At 39.1% G+C, this 22,888-nt stretch overlaps 4 protein-coding genes across 8 annotated transcripts; 3 read left to right on the top strand and 1 right to left on the bottom strand.

Moving 5' to 3' along the window:
• Positions 1-1,399: 1,399 nt before the first annotated feature.
• Positions 1,400-4,487, top strand: fkbp11 (FKBP prolyl isomerase 11). Its single transcript, XM_018673507.2, has 6 exons — positions 1,400-1,783; positions 1,924-1,986; positions 3,123-3,210; positions 3,366-3,399; positions 3,535-3,605; positions 4,237-4,487. Exons 1-6 carry the CDS (start codon positions 1,658-1,660, stop codon positions 4,443-4,445), a joined length of 591 nt encoding a protein of 196 aa, XP_018529023.1. The 5' UTR covers positions 1,400-1,657; the 3' UTR covers positions 4,446-4,487.
• Positions 4,488-5,701: 1,214 nt separating this feature from the next.
• LOC108881476 (40S ribosomal protein S26) lies at positions 5,702-7,730 on the top strand. The gene is made up of 4 exons (XM_018673510.2): positions 5,702-5,860; positions 6,909-7,086; positions 7,210-7,340; positions 7,637-7,730. Exons 1-4 carry the CDS (start codon positions 5,858-5,860, stop codon positions 7,670-7,672), a joined length of 348 nt encoding a protein of 115 aa, XP_018529026.1. The 5' UTR covers positions 5,702-5,857; the 3' UTR covers positions 7,673-7,730.
• Positions 7,731-8,047: 317 nt separating this feature from the next.
• LOC108881472 (zinc finger protein Eos) lies at positions 8,048-16,588 on the bottom strand. 5 transcript variants are annotated; one of them, XM_018673503.2, is made up of 8 exons: positions 16,496-16,582; positions 15,199-15,256; positions 15,001-15,105; positions 14,399-14,653; positions 13,821-13,988; positions 13,577-13,726; positions 13,120-13,251; positions 8,048-12,804 (listed from the first exon to the last, which is right to left on the bottom strand). In XM_018673503.2, the coding sequence occupies exons 1-8, from the start codon at positions 16,562-16,564 to the stop codon at positions 11,921-11,923; spliced, it is 1,821 nt and encodes a 606-aa protein (XP_018529019.1). In that variant the 5' UTR covers positions 16,565-16,582; the 3' UTR covers positions 8,048-11,920. The 5 variants fall into 5 exon arrangements, with proteins under 5 accessions (XP_018529019.1, XP_018529020.1, XP_018529021.1 ...); XM_018673504.2 differs by having other exon boundaries at positions 16,410-16,525; XM_018673505.2 differs by lacking the exon at positions 16,496-16,582 and adding an exon at positions 15,965-16,340.
• A 1,344-nt stretch (positions 16,589-17,932) lies between these two features.
• LOC108881470 (GTP-binding protein Rheb) lies at positions 17,933-22,686 on the top strand. The gene is made up of 8 exons (XM_018673501.2): positions 17,933-18,351; positions 19,342-19,413; positions 19,524-19,591; positions 19,741-19,823; positions 20,268-20,324; positions 20,419-20,466; positions 20,791-20,872; positions 20,971-22,686. The coding sequence occupies exons 1-8, from the start codon at positions 18,300-18,302 to the stop codon at positions 21,061-21,063; spliced, it is 555 nt and encodes a 184-aa protein (XP_018529017.1). The 5' UTR covers positions 17,933-18,299; the 3' UTR covers positions 21,064-22,686.
• Positions 22,687-22,888: the final 202 nt, after the last annotated feature.

The following is a 22,888-nucleotide window of genomic DNA, read 5'->3' as shown; positions in this document are numbered from 1 at the left end:
TAAAAAAAAAACCTGCTATATGTGAGGGGCACATTTTCCTGGATTCTTACTGGAGAGTTATGTGCACCTATACTTGAAATTAGATGACGTACAGGCTCCCTGAATGTCCCACATGCTAATTAAGCATCACATCTACAGTTCATATCTGACCTGCAGACATTTCATGCCCCTGTGAGAAAGGTTCATGTCTGACAGGATCTGTGACAGTGCTCCTACATTAACTGAAACTAAAAATAAGTGATGAAAGTGAGTCATGGGTGAAGAGCCTCTTTTTCACCAGCAGAGAAGCATCTCCTGTTCTTACTAAATTCTAAACAGTATGTTGCTTAATATACAGTTAATCAATTTGAATGTGACCACATAATATTTCTTCTGTTTGACATACGTATGTCTACTTGTATATAGATTTTAATTTCAGTTTTTGGTTGGTCTTTTGTGTTAACTTGATAAAACACACATTTATTTAGAAATATGCAAGATGAAAGAACAGTAATGAAATGATGGAGGGCCATAAAATGTCACCATGATGCCTCGATTAGTCTCAGTTTATAGTGATTTAGTGGTGCACACAGCATCAGTACCAAACAAATTAAATATTAATCAAACTACCATAAATTAATAGCCACATGGAAAACCTGGAGCCTCCCTGGTCATTAATCCAGGCCTGCATACAGCCAGTCTGCCTGCTCTGTATGTGACATGTGTCATCTATAAACTATATGTAAACAAGTGGACATAATCACATAAGATAACTGCGTATTAATAATGTTTACAAAGAGTAGGATAACTTTCAAAGTATAGTTATATGATTTGAAAGGTCCTAAGAGCGTATTTTCTTAATGAGATCCAACAACATGAACATGAATACAACTAGTAGTTTACATTTATTTATTCATATTCATATTCATATCCTTGTTTTTTCGATGGCTTGAAGTGAGCAGGCTCATTTGGAAAAAGTTGTCACGCGTTGTTGAGAATCAGAGTTTAGCAACTTTTGAATCAAAATCTGATGTAGACTGAGATAGGCTGCTTAATGTTGCACCATAGACTGTAAATTGAAAAAAATATAGGTCTTAATTATAGGTCTTAAATATAACATATAACCCTGGATGTTTATCTCTGTGGAGAAATACTTTCTCAAAAACAAGTTTTCATTGACTTTGACCTCAATTCCGATTTGAAGCCTCTTTCTCGTCATCTTCACATTTCTAAAGTCAGCCTGGGGACTGGCAGCGACGTGGCGTCTGTGCAGCTGCAGCAGCAGCAGCAGCAGGCTTTAACAGGGTACGTCTGCCCCTGACTGGCTCCAGCACGGAGCAGCAGAGCCCGGGCAGAGGCTGCACAGCTCAGCTCAGCTCAGCTCAACAGAGCACAGCACCGCCCCCAGCGCCTCTGTAGACCGCTTCCGCTTCCCACCCACAGACAGCCTGATGGGATGCTGGTGGAATGTATGAGGCGGGCTCTTCAGGGAGACCCAGGTGTTGGGACAACGTCCACGGACTGCTAGTCCTTATCGCTACAGTATTATAACACATCAGCATTACCTGGTATTGAGCCATTTTGGACACAGGGGTCGACGGGCAGTACTGTGCATCTCGGCTTCTCTCTCTCTCTCTTCTCTCTGCTGTGTAGAAGAACCCTACACGGAAGTTGCTGGATGGCAGCTCTTTTCCAGAAGTTCACAATGAAGACCAGCGTTTTTCTGCTCCTGCTCGCGGCTTTCACCTGCGGGCTCGCGCGAGGAGATGAAAACGCAGCCGAGGAGCTGCAGGTGGAGACTCTGGTGAGTGGGACACATGAATTACACTGTAACACTGTCATACTGCAGTAAAAAAAAACAACAAAAACAAGCAGCTTTAACACAATAACAGCCTCTAACAAACACATGCAACAGTGTTTAACAGTCAACTCCTTTGACCCAAGGTGAAGCCCGAAACTTGCTTGATACTTTCCAAAATGGGAGACACGCTGCAAATCCACTACACGGTAAGACAAATAAACACTTACTTATTCACTGTCAACTAACTGATAAAACAGCACAAAAGGTTTGCAGGTTTGGAGGGCCCAGCTGATGACGAACGCGGTTGTTGTCAATGTGGCACCGTCTGCACGAGCCATGTGGACACGCGCTGTGTTTGTGCATTTACACGCCGAGACTGAATCTGAATAATAAACAGATCTGAGGTCAGCAGCGGGTAGAAATCAGCTGTGATTGAGCTCGGGGCAGACGGTGGTTTTAGTGTGTGCGGTTTATTTGGTTTGATCCGGTGTGTGTGAGTAGTGGATCGCCTCTGCTTGTACTATGGAGTGATGGGGCGGTGCAACACGTCAGCAGTAGCAGCTCAGTGTGTCAGTGGGCAGCACCACCACCGGTTCATCCATGCATTATACTGGAGGCTCGTGGTTTTTCAGTCCTGCACACATGAGAAGCGTAGGGAATGTAAAAAAGTCTCAGTTTTATGATACGAAACGTGTAATGACAGGTCGTCTGCTCATTGGAACTCCATGTCATTAAATTACACAGTTAACATATGTGTATTACCATTACATTGGAGCCATGGAGCTGATCAACTCTTCTAACATCTGCTTAGAAGAATATTCTTTCTACTGCACGAACAAAAAGTCTCAACTTGAGAAAAGTGTCCTTGAGGATTTTTGAAGAACCTTTAGAACAAGTAACAAAAAACCTCCAGGGTTTTTCAAACATTGCTGGGTATTTACAGTGGACATTTTGCAGAAAATCAGATGCTTATCTCTGTGACTTGAGTGTAATATATGAGGCCCAAACTGTGGCTAAAGAACAATATTTAGTATGAACCAAAGAACAGAAACAGGAAGAGCAGCATTTCATTAATAACAGCTGCTCTTCCTGGGCTCCATATTAAAGTATAATATCTAATCAACAAATGCTTACATATATGCTATATACTGTATGTAATACAAATGCAACATAGCACCAACATAGTAAAATGAGCACAAAACCAATTCAACCTGCAACTGAATATAACATAGAGTTACACAGTGTAAGAGGGGAGTGAGTGAAGTAACAAGTTTGTGATGTGATTTCTTATTTTATTACAAATGATTTAAATGTAAACTGTACTATCTATTATCCCGTCCAGGGCAAATTGATGGACGGAAAGGTGATCGACTCATCACTGTCCCGGGACCCTCTTGTCGTGGAGCTGGGGAAGAGGACAGTTATTGCCGGTAAATCAATATTTCATAGTAATAGTTATATCTGGGTTGTGTTGCTCAATCAGTGACTGATTTTGTTACATGACAGAGATAACTGCAGCCTGCTGTGTGGCAGGGAATGTGCTTGCTTTGCTGATTAACTTTTCTCTGTGTGATTTTCTTATCAGGCCTGGAACAAAGCTTGGTTGGTGTGTGTGAAGGGTAAGAGAAAATTAAAGGTTCAATGGGAAGAGACAGATTCAATTCAAGAAATACCAGCGTTGATGGTGTTGTGATAGAATGTGAGAAAACTCTTCTTCAGTAACTGTGTTTTCTGTTTCTTATTTTCTCATTAAGGCAAAAAATCAAAGCCACTATTCCCTCTCACCTTGCATATGGGAAAAAAGGTTACCCTCCCACGATTCCAGGTACTGAGCACATGCATATCAGTCAATACACACTGAGAGACACAAGAGTTTGGTTAAGGATTTGACACACTACACATATACTACAACAGACAATATTAAAATCCACATCACATCATCATGTGTAATATTTTGGCACGTGAATGCAGACTCCTATAATAAAAACTAACTGGTGTTGAATGCAATAAACTCTGTTTTGATACTGTAGTACATATTTGCAGAAAGTCCCCATTCTGTACATACTGAAGATCACTGTTTGCATGTTATTGTATGGCTCTACAATACTATGATCACATACATTTAACAATCACATATAACATTTGTTTTTAGGATATGGCTGGTGTTATTCTATATTTCCTCATTGTCTTTAAATTCCAGACCAAAGACCAAAATGTCAGAAAACTTCCCAGCTTCTCATTAAAACACAGTTTTAATACTCGTGAAATCATGTGTTATGTCCTTCACAGTCAGGACATATCAACTCAACTGGATCTATGTGAAATTTTGGAATTAAATGCTAGACAGTTCTCTTCATCACCATCACCAAACATCAAATTTAAGGCATTTCACTTCATGTTGCACACGTGACTGTGTCTTTTTACCGAACGATGAATTTAACCTTGATCTGTCCAAGGTGATGCCGCCCTTGAGTTCGAGGTGGAGGTGATTTCTGTAACGCAGCAGACGCCATGGCAGAAAATGGTCAACGACGTGTTCCCCCTGGTGTGTCTGGCCCTGGTGCCCACTCTGCTCGGCTTGGTGGGACTCTACCTCTACAAAAAGGCCAGTGCCCAGAAGCCTAGCAAAAAGAAGGCAAAGGACAAGAAGATCAAGAAGAAATAATGACAAGGCACAGAACTATTTAAATAAATTTTTTTAATTGTATTTTTTGTTCTTTGTGTTTATTCAGTATTAATATATGCTTTTGTGTTTTGAGTGTGTGTTATACTTGTTATAACAACTTCAGTAACAGTGACATTTGTCAGCATTAACAGAGAAGCTGCAGATTCTTGAAGCTGAAAAAGCTGATGGTTTCAGATTGTTTATAGCCAGAAGCAGCAGCTGCCACAAACCCAAAAAATCTGTACAATCCCTCACTAAAAGCAGAGAGATTAGACTTAATTACTTATATATACATACATATAAGCACATATTAAGCAGCAGTCGAACTACATATTTCAGAACTGCAGATTTTTAAATGTCTCTACTCCTTTAGATGGAGGCTCTATCACAACATCTTTTAACAATAAACTGTTTTATCAGTGATGGTGTGATCAAAAGTGAAAAGATGTTTCTGCACAGCAGCGGGACATTTTGTTAAAGTACAAGGTCACACCATCTTAAGTATGATTTTCTTTGGGTGTTTGTATGAGAAACTACTGAAAAGAATTTTGTGCAAAGATCTGCTCTTTTATTATCAGTTAAAGGGCAGATGATTTAGAACGAAGCCCACTGAATAGTCTAAAGTCGAAACTGACTAATTTCCAAAATGGTGATGTTACTAAGAGATAGTCTTTGAATGGATTTGATAAAATAAGATACGGATTTTTGAGGAAGAACAACAGGAGACACTAAAAATCAACTGAATAAATAAGATTAAAACAGATTCCTCTAAATATACCTGCACCTCTTTCAGCTGTATGTCACAGTGCATCTCCTTCTTAGTTAAGCTGAAGAAGAGACATCAGATTCTCATGTTAGAGGAGATGAAAAAAACTGGCCCCAAATCTAGTTAAAGGTCTCCTAAAAGTTATCCTTCTTTAATGTAATTGTGAGTGGTGCTGATTCTCATGGCTTGACTGTAGATAACAGTAGAAACTCAGCATCAACACAGCCCTGTCTCACTGTTTGACATGAGTCCAGGTCAAAATACTTTACTTATCCTGTTGTACTTGAACTAAAGAACATAGGTGTGCTTGTTTTACTATACAGAGTTGCTCGACGGCACCGCCCCTGATTCTGGTTACTGCAGTAACAGAGAACTCCGCTCACTCCAGTCACGCTTGAATAAAAACCTGTGTATACGGATATCCCTCCGCGAATACATTTGTTAAGGTTGTTTTCCAGCAGTAAAAATTGTGAAATTGTTATTTTTTATTTAACTGTAAATCGAATACAAAATTTTTAGATAATAAAAATAACACAAGACATTGATTAGGTCGTTTTTCAAATAGAAACGTTTAGAGGGCGGAGCGGATTGCACTACTTCTCGCGGTACAACCTCTTCCGGTCCTCTTTCCAGCTTCCCGTGCAACATGGTGAGTGTGTTTCAGTGGCGGCCGTCCGGCAAAAACTAATTAAATTGGTGTTTTACTCGAGCAGCCATACACGATTGTGTCTTTTTAGGTATTATAAACACATAGCTGAACCACGGTGAGGAGAATCCGTGTTAGATGTCGGTCAAAATAATAAAAAAATGAGTCTGGGCCTAATGCTAGCTGTTAGCAGGCTAGCCGTTTTGTGCATGTGTTCCTGTGAACCAGCAAAGGATAACGCCGCTGTTAAAGTGCAGTCAATCTCTGTGAGGCGGTGTGGGTTAAAATACACAGGTTACTCTGTCGTTGTGTTTTCCAATACGTCAAGCAAAATAAGAGGCAAAAAACGCAAAAATATACGTTTTTCAGTTTGATTAGCTGTCGGCTCGAGACACCGCAGTCACTCCGTGCATTTGACGATCCACTGAGTCAAACCTACAGTAACTAAAAAGACTGTATTCACCCAACAAAATACAGATTAAACGTCTTGAAAAACGACAACATTGTCAGTTTATGCTGTTTCGGTGAGCGGGTGAGGTTGTGTGTTTATTGCAAATGTTGAAAGGACATCATTGAAGATTTACAGTAACTAACGTCAAAATTTAGAAATTCTTCCTTTTAATTGTAAAGCTTAAACTAATCTTTGAATTCTGTAAAAGTGAACATTGTTGAATTGATTATAGACTACAGCACTGAAGTTATTTGATCAGTGGGCAGTATTATGCACTTTTGCTTGGTGGTTGTTGTTTTCATACTTGTGTCCACAGCTGCGATTATCAGAACAAATTCATCATAATTATAATTTTTTTTCCCCAAAATGTATCCTCTCGTATGAGTATATCCTGTTTTTCTGAATATTACTAGATTACCATTAGTATCTCTTGGACAAATTACAACATGTAAAGAAAATACTGAAAGGATACTTTTCACCATTTCCTGACATTAATAGAAAATTGGCAGATTAATTGAATGGAAGTAACTGCCAGCTGATACTGTCTTCAATTGTTAGGCTGTGATGTAGTTTGTATTAACTGTGGCCTCTGTTTTACAGACTAAGAAGAGGAGGAACAACGGTCGTGCTAAGAAGGGCCGTGGGCACGTGCAGCCCATCCGCTGCACCAACTGTGCCCGTTGTGTCCCCAAGGACAAGGCCATCAAGAAGTTTGTCATCAGGAACATCGTGGAGGCTGCGGCCGTGAGAGACATCTCAGACGCCAGTGTCTTTGACCGTGAGTGTAGTTCGTTTATTTCATTTATTTCATTTAACACATCGTCATCACAAGCCGTCTTGGTGTTTTAGTCCTGGCAGCACGTCCTCATCTGTACCCTTCTCCTCTGTATCCACTCTGCAGCCTATGTTCTGCCCAAGCTTTATGTGAAGCTGCACTACTGTGTCAGCTGCGCCATTCACAGCAAGGTGGTGAGGAACCGCTCCTGTGAGGCCAGGAAAGACCGTACCCCCCCACCCAGATTCAGGCCCACGGTGAGTAACATCCACAACACTGCACTTCGTTTTTACTGACACGTTATGTTCAGTGAAGCTCGACAAAGTCTTATTTTGATAATTGGACTAGTCATAGCAGGAAAAGAACAGGTTAAGCTAATGTCAATGATTGTTCAGTTCATTTGAAACAAACAAGCATGCATAATACCAGACCACTGGGGCTGATAGATCAAAGTGGACACAGTAATTAATGTAATTAGTTACACCTGTGTTTGACAAGTCAAAAGCAATAGAAGTGACATGAATCTAAAACTCTTTTTTTTTCTGTTTAACAGGCTGGTGCACCAAGAACTCCTGCAAAGCCTATGTAAAGCAGATTCTGAAAATGCTGTACACCTGAAGAATAAAGTCAAAAATCTTTACAAAAACTTTGAAAAGTGTGAAGCTCATTCTTCTAAACTGACTGTGTTGTGTAGTTGTAGGAAAGACAGGCCTGTCAAGTATTTTATTTGGAATAGACTTTCTTACAGTACAAAACTTACAGTAGTTTAAGATCGAATTACGCAAATGCATAATTACATATGATACATTTGAAAAGGCTCTGCAGTTATTTAAAGCGATATCAGACCATTTACAGGAGTGGGGGGTTTAAGAGTGAAACTGAAGGGAACAAATAGTGCAACAAGGAAAACATTTGAACACAACATACCACAAACTAGAGTTAGGTTCTTTTCTGAAGTATAGTCTTAAATTGGAGTAGACAGTTTATTTGGTTGTCCTTAAGAATACAACAGAAAGGTGATTGGGGTGTAGGTTGAGGAGCAAACAGCGTTGGTACCACATGCATCAGGTTTAGAAGCACATTACTGCCCAGTGTAGCACACAGAAATAAAAAAAAATAAAAGAAAAATCTATGTCCAAACTTGCAACTTGTGAAGGGAAAGCAGGCTCTTAGATAGTGAATATGCACCTACTTTGAGGCAGAACTTAGGACTTAAAAGTACAATTCTGCAGGGGGTTAGCTGAAACATGGACTAGAGCTCCAAGCTTTTTTTTTTTTTAAATATTCTATTTTTCTACAGCATTTTTCACTACAGTCCAACATAATGGCTGCAGGTTGAGGTGTATGGGAAGTTTTACACATTTAAGAGTTATTTCTTTGGCTCCCTAGCTGCCAGCATTACCAAAGTTGTTCTGATGGATCTATGGTTGTCTGGCTGTAAAAATTAAAAACGGGCTCTGACCAGGGTCACTGAGCACTGGTGGTTTTAGTTATACTCTACAGTTGAATAGTTGGTGAATAAAAACTTTAAAGATATCCAAAATAATGTGGAGCCTTTTATAATGTGCAGTACTTGCACCACAGGATTAACAAAATAAGCTTTACACTTAAAGGGTGAGAATTTGAACTGTTGAGGGGGAAAAATGCAAAAAAGACCTCAGGCTAAAGGCACAATAGCAAAGTCTACTACACAAAAATCACACCAACTGGAGAAAGATCACACCTGGGCCTTTGTAGAGACAAGTCGTTGCCTAAATCAGAATATACACAGTGAAGCAGGGTGTAAGATGAAACTTGTCTGTAAAAGCTTTTTTTTTCCTCATGCAAAATGACTCCATGACAATTTCAGTGATCTGCAATGACAACTTTGGTGTCAAATCATTTACATTAAAGTCATACTGAATTTCCAGATTCTGTGATGTTCAATTTACAAACCAACCTCTGTCTTGATGTGACATAACAGTCTGTATTCTTATATTAAGGCAAGATAATCTGATTTTAAATTATTAAACTGTAACTCTGGAAAAAAAACGATTTAACCACCTGTTTTGGTTTGTGTGTCACATTGCATTGTGTCAACAACAGACTATAAAACCATCCCTCAAACAAAAGTAGCTCCACTTAAGAACTCTCAACAATTCTTAAAACAAAAATGAACTGAGGTTAACATTTACATTGTTTATTTTTCAGAGGGAAACCCGAAATTATCTTTGCTAAACGTATTCTGTAAAACTAAGGGGAGAAGAGTTTTTAACATCTATAAGTTTCTTCTGACAAAGCAGTGGAAAAAAATTACCTTGCAGCTTCTTCATATTTCATACTATATGTACAAATATATTCATTTACTTTGATTTTTTTTCATTTTGCTACTCTAATAAGGAAAAGTGCGTACAGTAGGAAGTAGTGGTTCTTTGGCTCAGCCACATTTTACAGAACCACACTCACTGTGATCTAAAAATGATATAATAACCAAGCACTTTTTTTTTATTCCTCTTCATAAAAAACAGCAATATTTTGGAGTTTACACTACTTAAAATTGTGAGAACTCATACATGAGTTAAATTCAGACCATGACAGAACCAGGAACTGTTCCCAATGCTAAAATAAACTTAAATGTCCATTTAGAGCCTTGAATGGTTCATTGGTTTCTGCTCAGCCTGCTTCTGAAAAGACGTCTGAGAAGCAACATTTATTGAAACTGAAAAGATCTACACTTTTATGAAATAATATCAAAATAAAAGTTCTGATAAACATATTGGGGACAGTTTGTTCAATAAGCTGTTTTTTTGCGCCACACTGAAATTAATGGGCTCATGTCAGCTGATGATTTTGACTGTCAGTATTTTTCCAGCCTTTTTGGATATCAGTGCATATATGATGTACATATCTCATCTACAAACGTCCTGTTTATCAACATAATCTGAGTATTCATTTTTGTGCCCAATTCTGTAATCTAGACTTTACCAAGTTAGCCTGTGGGACAGTACAACTCATTGTGCTTAAAGTGTGTAACATGAACTATCAACAAAAAGTGGCTAAAATAACCATCTCCATTGTTTCGACATGTAAACAGCCAGAATCACAAGCTGACGGTGTTCTTTGAACCAACACATTTCTCTTAACGTATATTTCCTTTCTGTACAATTTTACTAAGACAGGATCTTTTATTATAAATCACAACTGACAAAACTGAACTGAAATAAACACCTGTTCCACTCTGTCACTGTCACATCAGTGCCTGGTGACTGTGTGGACTGAAATATGTTCAGAGAAAAAAAAAACAAAACAAATAAAACATCTTTTTGGGATTCAATCTGTGAGGACGGTAGTAAACTGCCACTGTACACTGCACTCATTCTTGTCATAGCAGCATGTGCCAAATGCCATGCACATTTAGTCTTTGATAAATTAGCAGAATTGGTTCTTTGCCAACACTAAAAAAAATCAGCCATATCTGAATAGGATAAATAGATTTTGTGCAAAGCCATAAGCCAGAGACTTTACAGCGTCTGGAAAACACCTGGAGTGCTTAAATCTTTTTAGTAAGTCACAATCTCTAACATCACCCACAATGAACGTGACCTTGTAGCTCATGTCCTACAGTCTGGTCAACAAGGTGTGATCAGGGTGAAGAAAGGCACAATACAATGAGATAATAACACCAAAATCATGTTTAAATATAGCATAAATATATTAGTGTTGGTTTGAAGTTTGATGGAGTGATAAAAAGGAAAATGTCAAGGACTTCAAAGACCCTAACCTCTTCAGTAATCTCTAAAATTGTGGCAGTGATACTCATAATCCTTTCCTAGTGAGAAAAAAAAAACAGTTTTTCTCACATTTGAGAGAAATGTGCAGGTCATTAATGTATTCTACAAAATAGTTTAATATAATCATAGTATTCTGGCAGGTATCAGTGCAACAAAAGCAGTCATAGAAAAGAAAAAACATTTCATACACAGCCCCATTCAGCATTCACACAAATAAAGGCCTTCATTTTTCACTTACTTATTCAATTTACTTCCAAAAAATACAGGGTCACTCTTTCTCTCTCTCTCTCTCTCTCACTCTCACACACACACACACACACACACACACACACACTCTCATGCACACACACACTAAGATCTGTCACTCAAACCCACATGAAAAACAAAAGTGCATTTCTAATTCACGGACAACTCCTCAAACACATCTATTCAACTTGGACCTGGTTTTTGAGTTTGGTCTGCACTTCACTTTGCATTCTAAAAAGCGATCCATTGTACACAGTCAATCCCAAGTCAGAATGAAACTGCAGGATGTCATTTTTGTTAGGGAATCATTTAACTGAAAAAGTGCTTTAAGAACAAGGCATTACAAGCTACAGATTCCATTGTAGGCGAGCCCATCAACTTCACATTAATTTTTAATTATTTGTTATTTTTATTAAAGTGCACAAGAGGGGAAAGTTTTTAGGTTATGGACAAAACTTAGATTTGTCTTCAATGATTTGTGCATCAGGTTTGAATCCTGGATTTTGGAGCAAGGCACATCTGTGGATGAAAAAGAGAACTGGCTCCTCATCTACTTTAGAATACATTTAATTATAAGTGCATTTTTTGTTGTTCAAAGTGCATTGAAAATATTGAGGGCCACTATTATAATTCTAGAAACATTAATATAAAGTTTTCATTAATGCTGGTACTTACTTACTGTACCAATGCCTCTTTGAAATATCTGAATCAGTTTCACGTCATCGGTGCTCTTTTTAGCTTGTGTGCAGACCAAACCCAGCCAGGTCCTTGTCTCAGTGTAAAAATAGTTCTAGGTGAAGCAGGTTGTCCACCCTTCATCTTCAGTCAAGGATGTGCTCTCCGCGGACGATGTGTGAAGAAAATTCATAGCGGTCCTGGCTGCGGTGGCCACAGATGTTACACTCAAAAGGCTGACGAAAACCGTGGCAGCCCATGTGGATGGTAAACATGACATGGTCCAGGAAAAGCACACGGCAGTGCTCGCAACGGAAAGAGCGCACAGCCCGCCCCTCTGCATCTACAACCCGAAAAGCCTCCCTGGAGGTGGAGGAGGGTGCTGTAGGTGAGCTGGGAGTTGGAGCGAGTGCAGGAGGTGGTGGGGCTGAGTGGCCTCCATCCTCTCTTTCTACCTCCCTTTCTTTGGCGTGGCTGGGGCTGTGTCTGTCCCGACTCCTGTGGTGTGCAATGGGGGGAGGCACTGGGTTATGGTTGTTGGAGTGGAGGAGATGATGGCCATTGTTACTGTGCAGGGTTGGAGTTGGAGCAGTACTATTGCATGGCTCATCTGGCATGCTCTCTGTGTCTGTAGAGTCCTGACAACCATTGCTAGGTGAGGGCGCATGACTTCGACCGATGGGCAGGTCTTCGTGACCCTCTGCTGCCTCCCTTCCCCCGACACCCGCAGATCCCAGTCCAGTTCCTGTTCCTGTACAGTCCAGCCTTGGACCTAGAGCGACGGGGGTGTTAGAGGAGCTGTGGATCGGCCTGAGTTCCGATAGACATGAAGGGTGAGTGGCAGGAAGGTGGAGAGGCCTTAGTGTGTCTGACACCCCTCCTCCATTACCGGCTATGCCTGTGTATTCTCCTCCCAGACCAGTAAAGTGCGGGGCTTCAAGGTCCCCTACGTGCATCTCCCCATCTTTATCCAAACCAGCACTGAGCTCATAAGGTGCATCTCCAAGGTTGAGGCGTATGTGCTTCTGCCCTGCAGTTGAAAGATATTATCTTACAATATTGTACAGTGGAATAAAAATAAGTTTTGTGGTTGAGTTTTCAAGTTAATGACTGGAGTCTAATCCTGCAGCTATGGATGAGTCAGACCTGCTAAAACCAAATAATTGGAGGTAAGCTATGATAAATCATACAACCTGGATAAAACAAAAGTGCATAAAAGCCAGAAGCTGGTGGTCACATCATTAGGACAATAAGATCAGTCCTAATGCATGTGGTATCCAATTCAAGCAATAATTGCTGCTGTCTAAGTTTCCTGAACCCGTCCACACTGAGACCAAATGCTCACCTACAAATTTTTGTGGTGTGGATCTCTTGCGTTTGGTGATGCTGTTGGCGAGCCGATCGATAAATGCCATCTTGTCTGAGGAGGGTTGCAGTAGAGAGTCGGGTATAAACTCTAGCTCTCTCATCTCCTCTCCTGCACAGAGTACAAACAAACTGTAATGTTATTTTTGGGGTTTTCCTATTACCCAGTCAGCATTTAGCCCAAATGTTTAAGTTGTATGCTGATTTTCATTAGAATCTAAACCATGTTTTGGATACAGTAAAAATGACTGTAAATGGGGAATTCTGTGCATTACCTTGTTAAGGAGGTAGACTACATTTCTACATGAGAGGCTAATACAATCCATTGGGAAACTGATATATGGAACATTATATTGTGATTCAGATTCTTGTTTTTATGTTAAAATATGTTGTTTATTTCTGATATGTTATGTCCATGAATTTCATAAAACACATACCTGGATTCTGTGCACTGGATGGCTGCTGTGACTCCAGACTCTGTAAGTAGCTGTGGCAACGCTCACGGTGCTCCTCCAGGGTGCTTTGCTGTTTGTAACTACGGCCACAATAACTGCACTTATACGGCTTCCCTACAGTTGGAGAAGACACTGGGGACAAAGTAGGATTACAGGATTATTACTGTCTGAGCATGGCAGTCATTTTATTCAAAAAAGTCACTCGTCACGCTTGAATCTGTCCTACCTGCATGAGTGCGAAGGTGGCCAGTGAGTGCATCTCGTCTTCGACAGGCATAGCTGCAGAAGGGACATTTAAAGGGCTTCTCCCCTGAGTGCAGCTTGATGTGACGGAGCAGGTTACCCTTCTGAGTGAAGGAGGCGCCACACTGATTACACTGGAATGGTCGCTCACCTGGAGATAGATTAAACCTATTAACCCAACTTCCCTAATTACATGTATAGTGTATGAAACTGTGTTTTATACCCAGATCCATTTGTTAAATTACAAACATCAGAGCAGCTTTTTTCTGCCAGTCAGCTTGATTAATGACCAGATTCAGACAGATTTGCATAATCAAGGTTTCGGCTGTGCATGTTTTTTTTATTGTTATGTTTTTTCCCCATATTTTTGACTCCAATGTAACTATGCATCAGCAAATGGTGAATGGCATACAAATAGGACAAATTGATAAGAAAGAGAAAAACTTCTTTAAGACATAATCAAAATTAGATCTAATTTAAATCAAAGATACCTTCTAAATCTAACCTACTTTGTTTAGCAAAAAGAAATGTTTTCTCACAGAACCTAAAGTGATCGGTCACCTGTATGGCTGCGTTTGTGCACCATGAGAACATTAGGCCCAATGCAGATCATTCCACAGACGTCACACTTTAGCTTTCCATTTGGCAGCCTGGTGGCTCCAGTTGGCATGGTTTCAGGATTGGTGAGCTCCCTGTAGCCTCCAACAGCCTCGGATGTCTGCTCAGGACCTCCTTCCTCTACCCGCTCCCCTCTTTCATCCTCAGTACTGCGACCTGGGTCTTCATCACTGTACAACTCCACTTTAATGGAGTTGGCTACAGAGGTGCAAGAGTAAAATAAAGACCTTAAATTAGACTGTCATCCAGCATGTTGCCAGACTTCACAGAAAGAAACAACAGAGTTAGCATAGGTCATTACTTACATGATTAGAGTAGGGCTGCTTCACAAATTGATATAATTAAGCGTAGTCTGAATAATAACATCATAAAAATATTTGCACAAACTTTGAAAACATTCAACATATCACAGTAAAAGTGACATGCAGTTCCAATTTTATATAAGAACTAATAAAGAGGAGACATGCAAAATAACTAACATTTGGTGATTTGATTAATGATTACATAGTACATTTTGTGGGATTCAAACGTATTTTCTCACTGACCACTGAGAGAGCGACTAGGAGATGTCTCCTTGCTGTTTGGGGTGCTCACTGTTGGACCTCCAAGGGCTCCAGAAAACTCTCTTTCCATTGAGGAGTCTCCACTAGCTGCAATAAAAAAAGAAAACACAAGATCTGTCATCACAGCAGATCAACCTCTGAAGAGAAGCCTATTTGTGATACAACAGACCAGAGTCCTACCTGATATATAAGACCGGCCATTGCAGTCATCAACATCCATACTAGTTAAAGCAGAATACTGAAATGACAGTAATGTCAGAGGTTAGGATCAAGCTTAATTATATCTCTCAAACATTCCCTTGTGCATTGTTTCACTCAAACATAACTAAACACAATCAACCTCCTTTTAATAACAAGAAAACATACAGTAGTTACAGATAAAGCAGATAAAGGTTCAATTTGAACTCTCATTACGAAATGAAAACCCCTGATGTACACCGAGCTGAATTGCTATTGCTTGAGAATTAATGTACGAGTTAAATTATGTCTGAAACTTTCAATGACCGAAAACAAAAACCAACACTAAAAGCTAGCTTAATTGTTAGCTAACTACCGTTAACTTGTCGGTGTAATTTACATAAGGCCATGGATTCTGTACCAATATTTAGGTACACTAACTCACAAACAGCAAATGTGCTGAAGATGAACCGATGTGGGTTCACTAATTGTACCTGAAAACAGTTAACTAGCAGCTAAGTTAGCGCCAACTTTGATCTCAGCAACTACAGATCAGCTGATCGACTCAGTAACAATTAAATTGACTCATGGCAACACTGACAAAGTAACTTAATGACGAGCTGATCTAGCGTTAGGCTCATTTGAGACAAATTAATTCTGAAATCCGGGTCGCAACACAGACAGCGTTTACATAACGGTAGCATTGAGGTAAAGTTTACGGTTCGGCCTCGGTGGCTAACATTAGCTTACTGCATGTGATGGAAATTACCGTTAGCCAAGTTAGCTCAACACAACACTGTAACGTTACAACAATCTGCCATCCTAGACAGCTTACTAAGAAGCACGGAGCAATGTGACAGCTAAATAATATGCGCACTGGCGCAATGTAGAAAACAATGACTTGTGGCTGCCTAACGCTAAACTGGACACTGAAGTCTCTACGACGCCTTGTTTAACGTTAGCATAACAAACCACCGTTAGCCTGAACTATCTTAGCTTGCTAGCCACCACAGTCAATGTTTCTTAAACCGTTGCTATGGCACCCACCGCCTCCCAGAGTGCTATGGCTAACCAGCTATGGGTTAGCTGGCTAGCTAACGTACTCTCCCTCAAAGCTTGAAACGGACTTTCACGGCACAGCACAACGGAAGCAGGCGGCTACAAAAGTATTTTTTTTTAACATTTCCAAGTTCTCCCAGTAACTGCTGCATTACCAGTTCCTGTCAGGGCCGTTTCAGTGAGGTTATTCTGTATTTTCATCTGCCTGTTTATGACGGCGACATCTCCCGGTAGCATTTACCTCGAGCTTCAAACAATTTCCGGTGACATCCCGAGTGAGCTGAGACAGCAACGGCGAACGGGCTTTCATGAGCTGCAAATCTGCATTTAAAAAAGAGAAAAATATCGCAAACACACATTAGTAACACGAATAGGCTCGGTAGTGATTTAGATGTGTTTTTGATAGAAATAATTTTCTGTGGCTGTGTTTTTACAGCTGACACATTATATTGATATAGTAGTTTAAAGCTGCAGTTGTCCTTAGTGTACTGAACCACACCTTATCTGTATTATTTTAACAAAAACTCACAAAACTCACCCATACAGTAAATTATCCTGCCTTGCCTGTTCTAGAAATATGTCCACCACATTATAGATTATGTTGTTCACCGATTTCATGTAAAGTGGGAGTTCCTTAATAGGACATAAAGGACAAGGGGTCAGGCTCAAAAGATAAACTGAAGTGGATGGACATAAACGAATGCAATATACTGTTTTAACAAACAAGAAGTAGGAGAATATATTGACTGCTTTAACCAGTAAACACTTAACATAATATTGTAGAAAACTCTAAAGGTAGTAAGTGATGGCATTTTCTTTTCAGCTTTGATGAAAAAAATGAATTTTGGGCATGAAGCAGAACAATTTAAATAGATTTAAAGGGGTCCAGCAACTGAGATATAGCCTGCTTACATTTCTTTCATTATGTTTTGATACAATATACAAGACTTGGATGACTTAGCTCACCATTCTCCTCAGGTAAATACAATCCATCTGTGTATATCAGTCTCACAGATAAATGACAGGTCAGATAGGCATAATATATGTTGAGCTGTTTGACTTTCTATACACTAGTTCCAACAGCTGGATCAGTGATGGGGTTTAAGTACATTTACTGAACAGTTTTTAACTACTTGAGTTTTTCCATTTTATGCAACTTAATATGTTTATTCCAGACAGAAGTTCCATTACAGAGGAAACTACATTTATTTATCAGCTAGTTACTATTCTAAATTAATAATTTACATAAAAATTATATAATACTGGTAATACTTTTTGTAGGGTTTTGAATGCAGTACTTAATTGGGGAAAGAAACCTACTCATTGCTTTATTTTTTTAAACCATCCTCACTATATTGGTACTTTTATTTGCATAAAAAGTGTCTAGCTCTTCCACCTCAGTTCTGTATTAAATCTGTTCAGATAAGGTTGTGAAGAGCAGCGGACAATGTTCTTTAGGTCTAAAAAAAAACCTATGTCATACTGTTGTATACTGAGACAATGCAAGCCCACCCATGTTGACGGTGAAAGTTTGTGACTGTGGCCTGAGGTTCAGTCTGGAAAAGTCTAAAGGGCAGCTGTCTGAAACATGCTGTGCTGCACAAAGAGTGACCTCTACTGTACAAAATGCCCATAGTGCTCGCCCATGTCAGTCCTGACGTAGCCACTTATTTTACGACGGTGTGCTTACACAATGACAGTTTCCGTCAGTTTCACTCGCGAGTCGTAACCGCGTTGAACAAGCTATTTGTCATTTCCAGTTTCAGTTGAAACGAGCATTTCATTTTTTCAAACTATCGATCGATGTCTATTACTACATCAAACAGAGAAAGAGAGTAATTTATGAGATAAGTACAAGTTGTACTTGCTGTAGTTTAACTTTGAAGTTACAGCTCGAGGCCCAGCGGAGAGCTCGAGCGGCAGCTCTGAAAAGTTTGTTGTTGTCACGTGACGTGAGACGAATGTGGCGATAAAAGTTTGTTTAGAAAGTTAAACTAGGTGGCGTACAGCATTATCTAAACCTACTGAACACCGTCTTCATCACAATGCCTCAACCAAAATATCGAAAGATTGCTGTTATAGGTTACAGGTCTGTAGGTGAGTAAAGCACACGAGCTCGTGCACAGCTAATGTTAGTTGGCTAGCTGGCTAACAGGCTAACGTCCTGGCTTTGTTTTCTCCAAGAGTATCCGAGTTTCACTAGTGCCGTTAGCTCACCTTTGTTTATGTTTCTTTTTGTTGTAGGCTTTTACAGCGAAGTCGATTAACATGAAACACTAAAATCAACATTGTCTTGCTTAATATCTGTAGCTATATGTTACTAGTGGTATCCTTTTCAGTGAAAAGAAAGTTAGCTCAGTCGGTGATGTCTTGGTAAAATGCCAAGCGGGGTATGTCTCTGAACTCCAGTCACGTTTAAAATGTAAAGAAATCAGTTTTTAACCATGTTTACCTCCTACAAAGTCATTATCAGTCGAATTTATTCTAAAATGACCTTGTGTGGCTGATGTTGCAACAGATTATGTGACCCAATTGATCAACCATATAACCAGTGCAAACGCTTTTAAAATAGCACATTATCTGTTGTGTTAGTAGGTGTTACCAAAAATGGTGCCTTCATAGGATTTAGATAAGGTCACATGATGATAGAAGTAAAGATTAAAATTAATTAGACCCCTGTAAATTTTGATAGCTGTGGCGGTAGAGACCGAAGTGTGTATGTAGGAAGGCCACTTCCTTTGGTCTGTATCATCTAACTGATCCTTGAGCATTACAGACTCTGACAGGTCACAGATTACAATACATCAACATCAGATTATCAAAATATGATTAAAAAACATTTGTCAGTGACAATATGGTTGAAATGTCTGATCAAGTCACAGACTTGATGTGTTGAATTTGGTGTAACACTTGTAACTAGTAGTGTAATGTGTTAATAAGTCTTATTTAATTTATAGGCTAAAAGCCATAAATAAGTCACTACACTGACACTGTATTTGTGTATGTTACAAAGAAAGATATGGTTAACAATGTATTGCAATAGGAGTAAAGTGCCATGTTATGTGTGTATGTATTTGCCCACCACAGGAAAGTCATCTCTTACAATACAGTTTGTGGAAGGACAGTTTGTTGACTCCTATGACCCCACCATTGAAAACAGTAAGTGTCACCATTTAATAGTTGGTATGATGCTACAACAAAGAAAATCACAAAGGATTTGGCTTAATGCAAAGACACATTTTGTAAAACTAGCTAATCTCTTTTCCCAGCTTTTAACAAAATGGTCAGCGTGAACGGGCAAGACTTCAACCTTCAGCTGGTCGATACAGCTGGACAAGTAAGTTGTACATCTACCACCAAAATATTTAACCTTAGGTGCTGCTGATATTGTGACTCAGTTGTATACTCAGATATCAGATCGATAAATCGTTTATGTTGCGTTTGGTCATACTCAGTGAGACTGTTATACCTCTCCTCTGTCTGTAGGATGAGTACTCAATTTTCCCACAGTCCCACTCTATGGACATCCATGGCTATGTCCTTGTCTACTCAGTGACTTCCAACAAAAGGTAAAGGGATGGTTGTGTTTTATTCATCTGTATAAATACTACTACTGTAACTATTAATTCTGATACATCTAAGTCCTAGAACACTGTATAATAGGTAGACAGGACTGTATGTGTCTTACAATTGATTCTAGCATTGTCTTTTAGTATATACAGATTTAACTGTCCATAATACATAATTCCTAAACCACAGTGTTTTATTAAGGTTGAATCCACTATTATGTATAACAACAGTGTCACCTAATGCAGTATACTTGCTATATAACTAGGTTTATAATTTGATTTGTGATACTGTATCATAATGGGGTTGAATCAACCATAATTATAATGTAATTATCAGGGTTGTAGTTTTTGGTGTTATATTCAACTGCAAAAATGCTAGGTTTCTGTTTTAGACTGGCAGTGTATTTAAAAGTAAGTGTATTTAAATGATGTCTGTCTGTTCAGTTTTGAAGTTGTGCAGGTTCTACATGACAAGCTGCTAGACATGGTTGGGAAGATTCAGTAAGTTGGCTTTTTAACATTCACTGCCTCTAAATGTGTTTTGTTTTTCCAAGTGATTTTTTTTTTTTCATTAACAAGGATATTTTCTTTTCAGGGTCCCAACTGTTCTTGTCGGGAACAAAAAAGATCTCCACATGGAAAGGTAATCCTATTACACTCCAACAAATATAATATTTACTATTGCCTTTTTGGAAAACAAACAAACCGGTATATACCATATTTCTGACCTGTTTTTAAAGATTAACATTTTCAGTGGGAATGTCTGGGCTTAGGGCTGAGAGAGCCATACACAGGCTGGGAAACTGTAAATAGCTTAAGAGATGGACTAACACATTGTTGGTTCATAGCAACTTTATCCTCAAAAATGTTTTCTAGATTAGTGTGTGCGTGTAAAATAAAAGTTACAGGAATTCAGTTATAAAATTTCTGTTCTCATTAAGTGATGTTTCTGTTTCATTTTTCACAGGGTTATCAAGCCAGAGGAGGGAAAGAAACTTGCTGATTCCTGGGGTGCTGCATTCATGGAGTCCTCAGCCAAGGAGAATGAGGTAAGGGTAGATAGCTCTTTGAATACCAACTCAGTGGTACAGTCTACACAGTTTGCATTTTCTGATACAGATTCACACTCAGTGTCCTTCCAATGCAGACTGCTGTGGAGGTTTTCAAGCGAATCATTTTGGAGATGGAGAAAGCTGATGGAAACGCAGCCCCAGAGGAGAAGAAGTGTGCTGTGATGTAAACGTGCATCCAGGACATGAGTAAGCTCATTTGCTGAAGACAGGGGGCACAACTTCACCGGCTTGCCAATCGTGACCTCACCGACACCATTACACTGCAGTGGACCTTTTCTGCTCCGTTATGATACCAGATTGATTTGCATAGCAAGGTATAGTTTATCAACTGTCCAGACAGCTTATAAACTATACCATTCATTGTAACCACAGGGAGAAATTTCTAAGAGCATGACTAATCTGTTTTAGACAAAGAAGTGCCTTCAGTGAGCATTTTCTTGAAATATTGAAATGTAATTTTGAGTTTTGAGTTGAATGCTCAGACAACAAAATAAGATTGCCCCAATTAACTGCATCAAAAAAAAATTTCAGGAACATATGGTAATAACTACTTCTAAATCTGCTGTTTGAGACATCATTGGCGTATGTCTCATAATTCTTTGAATAGTTACGTTAATGTACAGTGAGTGACCTTTTTAGGGCTGGTGTATTATTTCAGCAGGTCTTTTTTTGACAGTGATGCAGAGTCACAGTTCACATTGCTTTAAATGTGGTGTTAAAATGTCACTATTTCTCACCAATGGTGGATTTCCTTGGAACACCTCAGAATGAGATTTCTGATAAGAAATTTCACTGTGGTTTCACAGTTCTTCTCACTGTAATTTTTATCAACTCATCTTCAGGTACCGTTCACCTATGAATTCTTGAACTGTGTCTTCATGATGAAAGAATCTATTTGTATATTTAACAACAGATATTTTAAGCTTTTCTGCTAAGCAGATAGGCCTCTCCCATTGTTTCTACAGTTTAATTTCTCATGACTGACTGTAATAAAGTTGTTATCTTATGGACAACCCTCAGAGAAATTAGTATAGGTTGGAGCAGATCTTTGGTATTTACCAGTTACGGCCTTTTTATACAATATAAATAGAATCTTATAAATCGGTTTGATACTATTGGTTATATCTTGAGTGGTTCAGGTTTGCTCTCCCTTCAATATGATGAGTATATGCTTATAAGCGTGTTATAATTATGAACATTGTTGAGTTGCAATTTTTAAATTGCATTTTAACACTGCATAAGACCAGTTAAGTGGCCGAAGCCCACAGAGTTAGCTTAGTAATTTTGATTTGATGGTTCATACAAGCTTGATAAAACCAAGCCAGGATGGCATGCAGCCCATTTAACTCATATTGTGGACTTGCATGATCACTGTCAGACACTTGAGATCCTTAATGACTTGTTTTTCTTAGCTTGTGTAGCCTTACAGAGACATGACACAGACTGTGGATTTTTCCCCACAATCCTCATGTTTTGCCTGTATTGGGTAATTGTAACTTTTTATCAAGTGCTTTTCTGAGTAAGTAGTTGATTTATGGATGATTGATGGTTGAACAGAAGCTGGTGATGCTGTGTCTTGTGCCTTACAGTTTTTCAAACTCCCACATCTGCTTCCCCTCATGACTCAAGGTGCTCTCAAAGGTTGTTTTTTTCTCCTTCTGTTGACTTGATATTATGGATGCAGGTGGTGGTGTGCACCTGAACACCAATATTTCCCATGTGGGTAAATGTTAATTCAGAAATCTTGCTGTAAACAGTTTTGTATATAAATAAATCTGTTACTCATTTGATGTGTTGTGCTGTTTTTGGCTGCAAGCAAGGTCGCCTATACAGAGTATTACTGCCCGTAGCTGTCCTATGGCTTTACATACTACAATAATTGGTCATATTTCTTAGGACTATAGCTTAATATGAACGTTAAATTTTTATAGAAACATGTAGGCAGATACAGCGTCGTGTTGTGGGAGTTATTATCTTCAATTTCCGGATCGC

This window comes from Lates calcarifer, linkage group LG12, assembly GCF_001640805.2.
Source record: "Lates calcarifer isolate ASB-BC8 linkage group LG12, TLL_Latcal_v3, whole genome shotgun sequence".
Lineage (NCBI taxonomy): Eukaryota > Metazoa > Chordata > Actinopteri > Centropomidae > Lates > Lates calcarifer.
This window is presented reverse-complemented; position numbering and strand designations above follow the sequence as displayed.